At 33.5% G+C, this 14,449-nt stretch overlaps 1 protein-coding gene across 1 annotated transcript; it reads right to left on the bottom strand.

The window, feature by feature from the left end:
- Positions 1 to 871: 871 nt before the first annotated feature.
- LOC131956239 (kelch-like protein 24a) lies at positions 872 to 11,803 on the bottom strand. The gene is made up of 2 exons (XM_059320660.1): positions 11,742 to 11,803; positions 872 to 1,822 (listed from the first exon to the last, which is right to left on the bottom strand). The coding sequence occupies exon 2, from the start codon at positions 1,796 to 1,798 to the stop codon at positions 872 to 874; it is 927 nt and encodes a 308-aa protein (XP_059176643.1). The 5' UTR covers positions 1,799 to 1,822; positions 11,742 to 11,803.
- Positions 11,804 to 14,449: the final 2,646 nt, after the last annotated feature.

The following is a 14,449-nucleotide window of genomic DNA, read 5'->3' as shown; positions in this document are numbered from 1 at the left end:
TGTTACACCTCTTTACATTGGCTCTTGTGTCAGTGAACACAAACAAAACACAGTAATACACTGCCCCATGTAGGTTCAAAGTACCCCTCCACAGCTGTTGTCGGAATACAATAGTCACTGTATCGTTTATCACAATCTCAAACAATTGACCATTGCCCAGCAACAGGTAGTAGCCTTCACATTTTTGGAAGATTTTAAAGTTGGCCATTTCACCATCCACGCTGTACAGCTCATGAAGTTCTCGTAATTTAACGTCAAAATAAATAATTTTTGTCACATCGCCTGTCACAAAAAATACGATTTTATTTCCCTTTATGATGGAATGATAAAATATTACTTAACAATCTTTGGATGTAGATATGGATAAATTTAAAAAAATAGTCCACTGATCTTCTCTATATTCTCTCATATTTGTCCTTTATATAATCAAATCTGTATTGTGTAAGTGAAATTTATAAATATAAGGATAAGCCATATAGTATTTTAATCTGCTGCTGGTTGCATAATCATTTTTACCTACAAATACTAAAACTAAATTATCTGGGCTTATAATTTGCACTGCTGAAGTCCCATCTAATTTATTAGTAAAGCTAAAAAAAAAATGTTGTCCTCAAAAACATAGAAATGTTTTATATTGCATTCTATTTCACTTAATTTATAACAAATTTCTGAACTAAAAGAATATACAACAAAAGTATTATCAATTAAAAAAGCAACTACTTGTTCAGTAGAGTATTTTTTGACTTTAACTAATTTTGGGTCTAAATTGGCAGTGTTTTGTATCCTGTTGTAACCTGCCACGACCCATTCAGGAATTTTGAAAATATCATAAGATTCCAACTCTTGCAAGCCAACTTCTTTAGGGAGTGAATCATTTTGACTGTCCACTGGTTGTGCATTTTGATAAACTGCGACCACTTTTATTATCCGACTTGTACAGCATTCTGGTTGCCATTTCATGCATGACGGCATCCTTAACATCGTGATGTTCTATAGCCAGCTTGTCTTCATAGATCATCTTCAGGCCAGCTTCACTGAGTTCACCAAGATTCATCTTCTTGATCAACTGAACAAGAATTTGGCTCCTGGTGACGTCGTTGGCCACAAACTGATACAGGTGGTATCTGTTGAAGTCAAAAGGTACACAAAAATCCATGAGATCTTGGAAGTCATGATACAACTGAAAACCGAATGTCCCGATGACATCTTTAGGTCCATGACTGGCCCATTTTAGCACCGACTCAACTAAAGTGTCTTGAGATTTGACCTCTCCACTTTCTACAATTTTGATAACCATTACCGATGGCAGGTTTAAGAAAGTTTCTGTCAGTCTAAACTCATCAAAATCTAAAGCCATCAATCTGACCATTTTGTTGGTAAGAGTGACAGAGCTAACACAGAAAAGTCCTTTACACAGCTGAAGATAATTTTCTTTGGTCAAATGTTCTTCAATAAACTGCTCACATTTCTGGACCAAAAAATCAATTTTCAGATAACCTGCAGCAAGAAATACATCAACCATATTTGATTCATCAAGGCCGGTAACTCCTGTAAACAACGCTTTGATGACACAGCTAAACACATCAGCACTGATCCCCTTAATGACGATATTCTTGTGTGTGATAGACGCAGTGTGAAAAACTTGCCTGAAAAACTCTGAACAAGCGCTCAGAACGAAGCTACTGGCCTGAAACACCTTGCCATCCACAGTAATTCTACAGTCGCTGTGTTCATTGTCTGACCAGTAACGGCCCACACTTTTGATAATGTCAACAGCTAGCTTGTTATCCACTGCCATGATACTGGAATTTTTTTTTCTACACTGTAAAAAAAAAAAACAACACATTTTTTAAAATTAATTATTTATTATTGAAACATATCTACTTTGTACTAAGTAAATCATAAAATTAAACTGAGAGCGTTTAGTATCACGATTAAGACTATTAAAAGTGACAGCTGGATCACTACAGCTACAAAATTTACATATCTAAGTGGTCGTTCATAGATAATGTCACACATTTTTGGACACCATCACATAAGCTACTCCATAAGATGGTGTCCTTCAGCCAGACCCCACTTTAAAGTAACTTCTCTTTTAATGTACAAGTAGATTTATTTTATAAGTTACATCTTAAAAAGTAGACCTAACTATACTTCATAGTTCTTGTTCTTGTCTCCTTAGTGAACATGATTTACCTCCTTCACGCCCCCCCCCCCATCTTGTTGAGCTTCATTTTATTGATTATCTCTAAAGGAGTCTGTTACAGACTGTTTTATTAGGTATGTTTATGTATATTGTAATGGACACCAGCGAGAAAAGTCTCAAAGGTATTTGAGAGGTGTATAAATTCATTTAAAAATCATGCACAGCGTAGTTACAATTAATATGGTTATAAAATCCTGTCTGTCTGGTTTTTTTCGGACTTTACTAAAGATTGGATGTATTTGATGTTTATAATATTTTCGGTAACTAAATAAAAATTTAAAAAAAAAAAGCAAAAACAATTTGGTTTTCACGTGTAATGGCGACATAAACAATGGCATCCTGCTATTTGATAGGCCGCCATTGATTTTATTGTACACATTGTAAGCTAAAAATAGAAAACTAGGTCATGGGGTTTTAAATTTGCATTGTTATTTAAAAACTTGATCTGCAAAGTTTTGTAAACAAATAGTTATCGATCACTAAGTTACTGTACAGCCAATCAATATTTGTCTTACGAAAGTGAAACATCCGGTTATAACTTAGGCTTGCTGAAAATAAATAGAAATGTAGCCTTAAACTCAACAAATTATTTTCAAGTTCTCTGGATATGCAACTTTTATAGCATTTATTCTAAAAATATAAAATTTGGTTTTGTTTTGTCTGTTTTGTGTCAGTTTTTATCTATTCTTTTTCTGTGATTTTTCCATTGGTTCCTTAATTTTGATAAATAAATTTTGTTAACTGTTAAAGTTTTTGTTTTATTTTAGTATATTATTTAGACTAAGGATAAGATATAACCACCGTGAGTTTCACCACGGTTGCACTGAACCGGACAGTTAGATAGATTTTAAGGTATCTCCCCCTAGCAGGGCTTACATTAACAAAGTGAACGTTACTATTTTTGGACGTATATATATACTATGAACTTTTCATGGATTACCAGATGTCTGATGTCAACTGACCAGCCAGAATCCAAGAAAGGGTAGTGTTACATTAATCACAATACAAATTGTAAACTAATAATTCTATTTATTTACATTTTATGTAACAAATGATTAATATTGATTATTTCAGGAAGAGTAACATTATAAAAATGTCAGGTTTTGCAACATTTATACAGGGGGGTGAGAAACTAGGAATGAAACTAGATGGAGAAAAATTGGCCTGCATGAAGGAAGTATGGGAATATAATATGGGAGAGAATCCAGACCGATATGAAAGTACCTTACAACTTTTATTAAAACACATGCAAAAAGAAGAAGAAATGTCAAAAGTAGATAAAGCAGAGGAGACTGTACAACCAAAAGGAAAGCGGAAAAAAAGAAACAGAAAACAGAGAGCAAATAAAAGGGCTAAAACTAAGGAAATACAAAGCATGTCAATTTTTGATGAATTAGTATGTATAGCGGAGGGCAGCGGATTGAGTTCAGAAGACAGCATAGCCTGGGCAACCAATCAACTTAAAAAAGAAAGAGAAAAAGAGAAAATTAAAAAAGCAGAAGAAGAAGAAGAAGAAAAAGAGAAGGCTAGACTAGTCCATGAACAAGTAATGAGAGAATTAGATGCTGAGATAGATAAACCAAAATTAGAAAGTGAACAGGCAGAATTTAAAGCTGAACTTGAAGAAGTGAATATTGACAACCTTAAGAATGAAGAACAAAGTAACATAGTCCAGGATGAATTGAAACCCAAGATAAAACAGAGGGTGAGCTGAATAATGAATTCAAGGTGAGAGATACATTAGAATGTCTTAAGATGGACTCTTATTGACTGAGAATATTATTAAAAGTTGTATTGATTGTCAGTCCATCAGAGAATGGCAGTCAACAAGAAATAAGTCCATCAGTGAATGGCAGTGATAATTTAATAAGTCCATCAGAGAATGTCAGGAATCATGATTGTAAGTCCATCAGAGAATGGCAGTCAACAAGAAATAAGTCCATCAGTGAATGCCAGTGATAATTTAATAAGTCCATCGGAGAATGGCAGGAATCATGATAAACTAATGATAATTAATGAATCAGTGAACTTGATAAGCCACAATGAAGATAAAGTACCTATAGAAGTCTTACTAAGAAAATTAGAGTCAAATTATAAAGAAGATATACTAGAACTTAAGAATAAATTTAACAAAGAAATGGAGAAATTAACCCAGAAATTTATGTGTGAATTAGAATCAATAAAGAAGCACAAGGAAGTTAAGAAAGATGAAACAATAACTAGAAACTACAATGTCATTAATGCACAGAATGAAAGTAAAAGAAATTTAGCAAACTATGAATACAGTCACCATGTTAATAAGAATGTCATTAATGTCATTAATGCTTAGAATGAAAGTAAAAGAAATTTAGCAAACTATGAATACAGTCACCATGTTAATAAGAAGCCAAAATCTAGATGTTTTTACTGAGGTAAAACAGGTCATTACCAAGATCAAAGCTGGTATAGATTGGCAAATCAGAGAAGAAACAATTATGTACAAAGAAAGTCATGTGGAAAAAACAGTAACATCAAGTATTTAAGAAAGAATGTATCAAGTTCTGATCAGAACTATAATAGTGTGAACAAGTATACTAATGAGAGATACCGAACCAAGACATATTATGAGAGGCCAAGGCAATGCTATAATATATGTATTAAGTTGGTTGATAAACCAAGAGAACGAACACAAATTAAGAAAACTACTGAGGTCGTTCAGAAACCAAAAGAGAATAAGGATAATGGTCAAGAAAAACCTAATATGAAAACAAATGAAGTAAGACAAGTTACACGAAATCTAGGAAATCATTATGGTAGCAGGGCTAGAAGCTACACATACAATTTAAAGGAAGAAAGATGGCAAACAGGTTATCGTCAACTACACAAGAACGATTAAGATTACTCATGCTATAGAGTTAAGCAAGTATGCTAATATTAAACAGAAACTTCGGGCAGATGAGGCTCGTTAGCTGGGGACAGCCACTCTTTTAGGAGAGACAACACCAAAATTAAACTGCTGCTGCCTTGTAGTTTGTTCTTGGTTGGACAAAGGCTATGGAAGCAAATCCAAAAAGAAAAGCAGGCTGAAATCGGAGTCAATGGCCTCAATGGCGCATAACCAGTTGACACGTAACGCTTAATTGTGTTGGAGGCGTGGTCGAGTCGGCAAAAAGCTCATGGTTGATGAATTCGAACAAAGTCTCGAGTTCAAACCCACTGGCAGATAAATCTCGATCCCCTTCAACACTAATAATTACGAACGAAGAAGAAGAAACAGAAACTGATCCTATCCTAAAGCACATAAGTCAACACTTATAATGAATATATTGGTGATAATAATACATTATCAATTGACAGTTTATTAATATTATACAGTCTGTGACTGTAATATATGGATATCAAATAATTTGTTTGAGTAAATATAAATTGTGTACTATTTCAAAAGAATGTAAACTGTATTATGTTAAACCTATACTCTTAATTAACAGTGAATAATGTAAACAAATAAAAGTTAGAGACTATTTATTCCGCATAACAATGAGACGGAAGTCTCAATGATGAATTGTGTATTTGTCATTACCTGTGGAAGGCAGGAATGTGGTTGTGTTGTGACCTAGATGTGACTGAAATGGGTCAACTAGGGGAGACAACAGGAAAAATCACTCAAGCGTGGTGATAGAATGCTTTGATGATAAGGAATGTTTTTTTTTCAATAAATAGGACATAATTATTTAATTTATGAGTTGAATTAAGTCTTTGAGTATTTCAACTGTGTTATGAATTTGAAATTAAGTCCTGTACCAGATTAGTTTGGTAACTTATTGAACCCAATTGATGTAGTCTTGTTTATACTACAGTTACTGGGTAATTGAAATGTTTTTTTGTTTCCTATTTGAATATATATTGATGTATTAAATATTACACATAATGCTTGTGCATTTAAAGTTTTTGTTCAAAACACTGACACATTTTAATTATCAGGTTTAAATCAGTAATTGATTTTGTTGAGGTTCTGTGTATGAACAAGCTGATTGTAATTTGAGCCACTGTACTTAAAATTTCAAAACATTTTACGCACTTTGAATCAAACTAAACATATTGTCATACAACTTTTTCAATTGATAATCTAGCAATTATCTGGTAAGTGATATAGTCACTACATTGACATACTGTTGCATTTTTGCTGTACCATAACTTTATGACTACCAGTGTTTAGTCTACAATGAATGTATTTAACTCTACTTTTGAGATGTACACAAAAATTTTTTTTTGGTTGTCTGGCACATGATCCTGCCCTACCAGTATTGTACTTTGTAAATTTTGTTGCACAAAATTTTATTTGAAGGGGGGACGTGTCACAGACTGTTTTATTAGGTATGTTTATGTATATTGTAATTGACATGAAATTGCGTGAATGTAGAGTACGTGGCCAACGGAAGTAAGTGTGAGCGACTCGTCATGTGTTTACATGCTTTTTTGTGAGATCGTTCACTGACGAAAGTGACTTTTAACCAATAGTATTAAGTATTAGCCTACCTAGGTGTATTTTATGAAAAAATATAGGTCCTCTTGATTCAGAGTAAGTAAGTAAGCACAGATCAATAACAAAATATCCACTGATTTTTAAGGAAATGGTAGTCATTTATCAATAAATAGATTGAGGCCCTAATAGAATAATGTACGCAGGCAACTACTCTCATTGGTATTGGTAGAGCGTTCAGAACTTGGTCCAGACCCTAGACTGTAGGACTCCCTGAGTCCAACCAGCTCTAATGGGTACCTGACTCGAATTGGGGAAAGTAAAGAGAACTGGGAAAATATAGTGCTGACCACACCATCCTACATATGCGGAGGTCAAGAAGCATTTAAACTCTACTCTACTGCCAAATGTAGCTTTATGCTTAAAAAGAGAGCAGTACTATTCAGGTATTAAATACTAATAAATCTAACCATCTCTTCTATTATAAATTAAATATTTTTAAAACAATTTAATTAAATTGTAAATATGTACTTTAATACTGGTAGCCTACTACAGTAACAAGCCTAACTATTTACTTATAATATAATACTTATAAACCTACTATTGCTATTATATATGTGATTAATTACTATTAAGTCATTAATTTGCACTATATCTAAGAAAAGATAGCCTGTCTCTGTGTAGTCATCTATTAGTATTGAGTAAAATGTATTATATAAAATCATTACAATATTAATTTGAATATTAACTTTAGAATATCAATGACTGTAGATTTCAACAAATAATAACACTGATTTTAAACATTTCCTATTCATAATAATAATAGGCTACCATTTTGTTAAAATAGAAACAAAAACATAATTGTTATTTAACATTGTTACAGATATGACACCAGGTGAAGAGTCTCATATATTTAAAGATATAAACCACCCTACTACAACTATATACAGATGGGTAGATTACTTAGAACACTTTCGTGTTAATTAGCTAAAGCTACATTAACTTGGTAGGTCTATAAGGAGTACTATTATAAACCTAATGATACATCAACCATTAAATTCAAAAGTAACACAAAACCTAAACCAAGTATCAACAACATTAGTTGTGTAAATGTATGGTATACTAGTTTAAGTTAAAACCAAATGTTACTTTAAAAACTCCAACCAATGATATTGTTACTGATTAATGGTAGTGTCTGAAAGTGCCTACCCTAGACTCCAATATGTATAGGCCAGTGTAGAGGGTATATGTTTTAATTGACTTCCAATACTTTTATAACTAGGCTGATTGCATTTTTTGGTATTATGCTATAAGGTGATGTATTTTAAGGTAGCCATTTATTCACAAACAATCCTAGCTTGCACAATGCTTTAACTACTGGTGAAAAGCAATAATGATGAGTGTAGGCCAATGATAAATCATAATATAAATAGTATAAATCATACATTTAAATAGCAGTATCATGTTTGCCTGTGTCCTATAAAACCATGTTTTTTTTTTAAAAAAAGAAAAAAGTGAAATTACAGCTAGATGTATAATAATTTGATATAGAATCTAGATCTAGGAGATCTAGTAAATTTTTTACATATCAAGTGATGTAAGAAAAACACATTTTGGGAAGATATTCATATTCACATAGAATATTGCACCAGCAACGCTGTTGTTGGTAAAGGTATGTTTTGTATTAGGCAGCGACCCATGCATTACATGTCTTAACACTAGTGCAGTGAGCAGTGGGATATACAAAAACCAATAGATTGGAATGCTAACCAAGTTGAAACTATTGAAAAATGTCTGAAGTTATAAATAAATCAAAGATAATAAGCAGTAAGTGGTCTACTTTTTAACACGTTTTTCTTAACTCAGCTTCGCGTTTGTTTGTTTGTTGTTAAAATTGACATCGAAAATTAGCCCACTTCTGATTGCTCGAGAGACCTGAAATTTGGCATGCATGCTACTTTCGCCTAACAATTTCAGATGCAATCATAAAAACTAGCAATTAGTGACCGTAATTAGCTTAATTTAATTACGCCCCAAGGACCATAAAATTGAGGACATGATTTCTAAAGATACCGACAAGACTTGAGGCCTATTGACACAGTTACTTCGGCCCCAATCGATGTGAGCGCGCTGGCCGTGATCGTATAGTGGTTAGTACTTCGCGTTGTGGCCGCGACAACCCAGGTTCGAATCCTGGTCGCTCAAGATTTTTAGTCCGTGTATTTATAAACACTTTTTTAAAAACCACGTTTTTCATGTGTAGCAACGGACTAAAAAGGAGAAAATAAAATACTTAAAAAAAACTTTTAAAAAAACCACGTTTTTTATGTGTAGCAACGGACTAAAAAGGAGAACGGACACGGTAACACATTGTTAACGGTGACACGGTTGGTACGCTGGGCATGCTAAAATACACATAAACACGTTTTTCCTTAACGCAGCTTCGCGTTTATTTGTTTGTTTATGGGAGATTTGATCACGTGATTCGTGAGTAGATCTCCACGCCAGCAACGTAAATTACACCCTTTCTCTGTTTAAAGCGTATCGGTCGCTCAAGATTTTTTTAGTCCGTGTATTTAAAAACACTTAGTCAAGTCATACTTAATCAAGTGATTAGATAAAGTAGAAAATAAACTATATAAAAAAAACTTTTTAAAAACCACGTTTTTCATGTGTAGCAACGGACTAAAAAGAAGAAAATAAAATACTTAAAAAAAAACTTTTTAAAAAACCACGTTTTTCTTGTGGACTAAAAAGTAGAAAATAACTATTTACATACATTTGATGACAAAAAACGTGGGTCGGGCAGATGGGTCGGGAAATTTGATGGTGAACGTACCCACGTTTTTTGTCATCAAATGTATGTAAATAGTTATTTTCTACTTTTTAGTCCACAAGAAAAACGTGGTTTTTTAAAAAGTTTTTTTTTAAGTATTTTATATAAAATTCATTGGTAATTTTTTGTCAAATTTAATTCAGCCTGACTTTAATTTTTTTTAAAGCAGTAGTTAGATCTAGATTCTAGATATCTAGACTAGCTCTCTTTACTTTACTAGAGTAAAGTTCCACGCGCGATCACACATAGCGAACTCCCGACTTTCATTGACTTTCATCGGGCGCTATTTTGTAACCGTTTAACACAGAAACAAACCCAAAGTACTATATTATTCCTCTGCCTTTCTACTCTTAATATGTATCAATCATTTTATATTCCTACGCATTGAATTTGAGATATTCATGTTTTAGTGACGTGCTACTTGCGATATTTTTTTCCCCTCTTTTTTTTCCCTGCGGCCATCTGAACCGGCTTGCGTAACGATCGTGTTTTATACGTTTTAATCCTAGTTTAATAAATAAAATAAATATTTTACACTTTTAAACGTGTTGTTGATTGTATTATTAATTAATAGATTTCAAAACCAAATTAAAAACATGTTAATTAAATTAATTAACGACATTAAAAGTTGACCCAGTGATGACTCAAGGGACGCAACTATAATAATCATAACAAAGGGACGTAACAACCACTGACAAGACATAACGTAACATTTGCTTAGATATGCTTGTATGTAGAGACACAAACTAGATTTAGAAGAAGTAGATGATCGAAATAATTTAAAACAGCAGAAAAAAATAGAAATTATACAGATTCTAGGCTTAGCTTGAAATGTAGAGCATCTAGAACTAGGCTAGTCTAGCTCAAGTCGTTGGTTACGCAGCGCGGTGAAACCACCCAAATCGACACCCAAGCTGCGGCCACCCCTATTCACCTATCAGGTTGCTTTATTAGCCTAATCTATCGTATGTACAGTGTCCCGCACATATTGTAAAAGCTATTTATAGTTAACCTAGTTATAAAAAGCTTTGATTGGTTGGTTTATTCATCTCATCCGGGACCTAGTATTTTTCATACGGGGAACTAGAATCGCCTTCGACGTCATACCTCGAAACTTTAAAAACTCGACTTCCAGAAGGAGAAAAACAAAAGAATTTGACCTGAATATATTTAGAAATGGACAGGTTTACAGCAGATATCGGTAGTTTTGTATAAAACATCAAAACAAATATTGTACGAAGCGATAAACAGGCGATGACCGCACCGGTGTTTTAACTGCGCGTGGAACTTTACTCTATACAGTGTATAGAGATCTAGATCTAGTATAGTAAATTTTGTTTTTAAAGTCTCTCTAAAATGTTTATGTATGATAATTAAAACAAAACATATAACTTTATAGAATTTATAAGCCTGTTTATATTGTTGATTGGTTTTGTCCTAATGATAATTAAATTAAAAAGAGACAGGTGGTAAATACAAAAATTTGAAAACTCAGTCAAGAGCTTCTGGGTAAATCTAGACTCTAGAATCTAGATAGATTTTTATGAGTTATTTTTCTTTTGCCAAAATGTTACAAAGATATAGAATCTAGAATCTACTAATCTAGACTAGACTTATCAAGATTTAGATTAATATTAAAAAAATACATAGATCTAGACTCTAGATCTAGATTCAGATTTTATACACAGAATAAAGTAGATCTAGAATTATAGATCTTGATCTAGATCTAGATCTATCTAGAAATGCTAGATTCTAGACTAGACATTGATCTGTCTAGATCTAGATCTAAATCTAGATTCTACGTCCGCAATGACAAAATCCCATCGAGAATCTGAGTCGACCTGTGTGTCATGACACTTGATCTTCACCGAACCCATGAGAGAGGCTGATTCACTGAACCCCTGGCCTGAGTACTATCGAACCCAGTTTGAGTTTAGTTAAGAACCACTTATCTAGAATCTAGATCTAGATTGTAGAGGGAGGTAAAACTAGATCTAGCAAATAATCTAGGAATTCTAGGCCTATGCCCTAGATTCTACAATTCTAGAGTTGGAAAACCATTTGAAATATCACGTTGTCGTTGCCAACAAAAGAAAAAAAAAATTCTAAAAATTACATTATCTTATGACTTATGTAGAAATAGTTAGTCTTACGTAATGTGTAATAAATTTGATTAAATAACATGAGTTAAGAACCTGATCTAGATCTAGATGTAACAGTTAAACAAAAAACTGACTCACATGTTACACGCCTAAAATTTAAGATGGCAACGATTGTGTGGGCTGGATTGTCACTTCCTTTTTTGGCCCGCGTAAGTGCCGGCGGTTGACCTAGATAAGATTTGAAATAGATGTCGATCTATATTTAGACCTGGTAACCTGGCATAAACTATAATTACAAACACATAGATCTAGATCTAGATTCTAGATCTATAGATCTAGAACATGTATTATAGTAATGAGTATAAAATGAGAAAGTTCGGATTTATCATGTTGATATGTATTATGACAAAAGAGTGGAAAATAGTATACAGTTTTAGATAACACTGCTTGGTTTATTAAGGGGTCGTACATAAAAAAAACCCCCCACCAATAACGGAATTTACTGACGGTGTAGGATGAGAGGGGAAGGGGGAATTTCAGAAAATGTGACGTCACACTGTTGCGCTTTTAATTGTAGCCGTTATTTCGCGTTTTAGATAGCTATTTTTGTAAATTGTATTATAAGATAGGCGCTATTGATTGTTGGCCGAGCTTAGTAAATATTCTAGAAAGAAAGCGATGTTTAAAAGTAAATTGAAAATTTAGGGAGGAGAGGCAACAATCGACACAAATGTGTATCGTAATTTGTGGATTATCCCTGATCCCATATTTTGCAAAATTCCTGCTTTTAGAATGCCTTGAGGGTCGTCCATAAATGACGTCACACTCGTAGGGGGAATGGGGGTTCCATAATTTTGTGACCTTGTGTGATGAGGGGGAGGGGGGGGGGGTGTTCAGATAGTGTGACGTCACAACTTTGCATTATAAAAACGCAATGTTAGAAAACAAATTTTGAACCGTTATTTCGCGTTTTACAAAACGGTTTTAATAAATTGTAATAGAAATTGATCAAAATAATGTTGACATAGTTCTGACAAGATTTTGGAAAAATATCGATGTTTTAAGAAAATAAATTCAACAGCCATCTTGAGGGGGGTTGTAGATTGAGGTGTAACTTCACTTTGAGGGAGGGGGTCTGGCTTTTTGTAACGATGCGTGGCGGAGGGGAGAGGGGAGGTAAAAATCGTCCAAAAAAGCGTGACGTCATTTGTGAATGACCCCTTGATGAATGTTGTTGTACTGGCCATTTTCAGCAAAGCCTTTTTGGAAACTTTTAAAACAAAGATATTTGTTAAAAAATTATGCATTGCGATGTTTAATAATCCGGGAGTGATCTCCCCAAAACTTTCTCGAATATTCTTATTTAAAAAAAGAAGGAATGGCAACTCGGGATATAGACATGATTTTTAATCCATTTTAAATACTTAAACTTTTAAAAATAGAATAGAATCTCGTTAAAAAAAAGAATTGCAAACCAAGTGATCGCCAAATAAAATGTGCATAATAGTACGGAATATTATAAGTACTTTATAAATTCACATGCGTTTTTTGAAAAATCGGAAAAAGCGTAAATTACTACTTTCGGTCGACGGAAAATTTTATAGAAGGCAGAGATCGACAACTTTTACTTACATGTGAAATTTCATTCATCTATCTGAAATAGAACTCAAGTTATACGCTTTTGAAAAGTTCAAAGTAGAAATAGTTCCACTTCCGGTTATCGGAAATCGCTTAAAAGTTGATACGGATCTACAATTTTGATATAATACTTATATATGAAATTTCATCAACCTAGCTGTAACGGTACTCAAGTTATCGTGTTTACACACATACACACACACACACACACACACACAGAAACACACATACACACAGACATACGGACAAGATTGCAAAACTATATTTTTCCGACTCAGGGAGCCCTAAAACGTCGAGATATGCAAAAATCTCTATATTTTTTTGCACGATTACAAGACTTTCTCTTTACTTTGTAATATACGAGAAAGTAAAAACAGAAACAAACCAAAACGTCAACCGCTCTCACTTTGGCAGATTTACTTCCCTGCCGATTATAAAATCAACAAATTAAGAAGATCTTTGGGACTGTATTGATATGAAATGAAGTTGTTAGTCAAATTTGTAATACTATTTGGCAATGACATCTGACATTGATTTTGGCCCTTTATTTTTGTTACTATAATTTCCATATCCTTATAGATAAAAGTAAGCTAGCGTCTTAGCTTCTTGTTTTATATCATGTATGATTGGATTTATATTGTTTAGATCTGATGTCTGGCTAACAAATGAACTTAGTATAAAAGTTCGATCAGTGATAATACAAATGCATGTAATGTTGAGTTGTTTCGCTAACTATGTCAGGGGCGGAACTACAGTGCCGCCAGACCCCGCAATGCGGGGGAGGGGGGGGGGGGGACATTTAGGGGCCCGCAGCCGACCAAAATCAATTTTTTTACAGTTAAAAAAAAGTAATCTTCTTGCATTTTTACTTTCTCTTATATACGAAGTATAGAGAAAGTCTTGTAATCGTGCAAAAAATAAATAAAAAAAATCGAGATTTTTACAAATCTCGACGTTTCACACCTCACTGATACGGAAAAACATAATTTTGCAATCTAGTCCGTATGTCTGTGTGTCTGTCTGTGTGTCTGTCTGTGTGTCTGTCTGTCCGTGTGTAAACACGATAACTTGAGTACCGTTACAGCTAGGTTGATGAAATTTCATATATAAGTATTTTATCAAAATCGTAGATCCATATCAACTTTTGAGCGATTTCCGATAACCGGAAGTGGTACTTTTCCTACTTTGAATTTTTCAAAAGCCTATAA

This window comes from Physella acuta, unplaced genomic scaffold (genome assembly GCF_028476545.2).
Source record: "Physella acuta isolate Inbredline_101_S28 unplaced genomic scaffold, ASM2847654v3 ptg001138l, whole genome shotgun sequence".
Lineage (NCBI taxonomy): Eukaryota > Metazoa > Mollusca > Gastropoda > Physidae > Physella > Physella acuta.
Note: the sequence above shows the minus strand (reverse complement) of the source record. Positions and strands in the feature narration are given on the sequence as shown.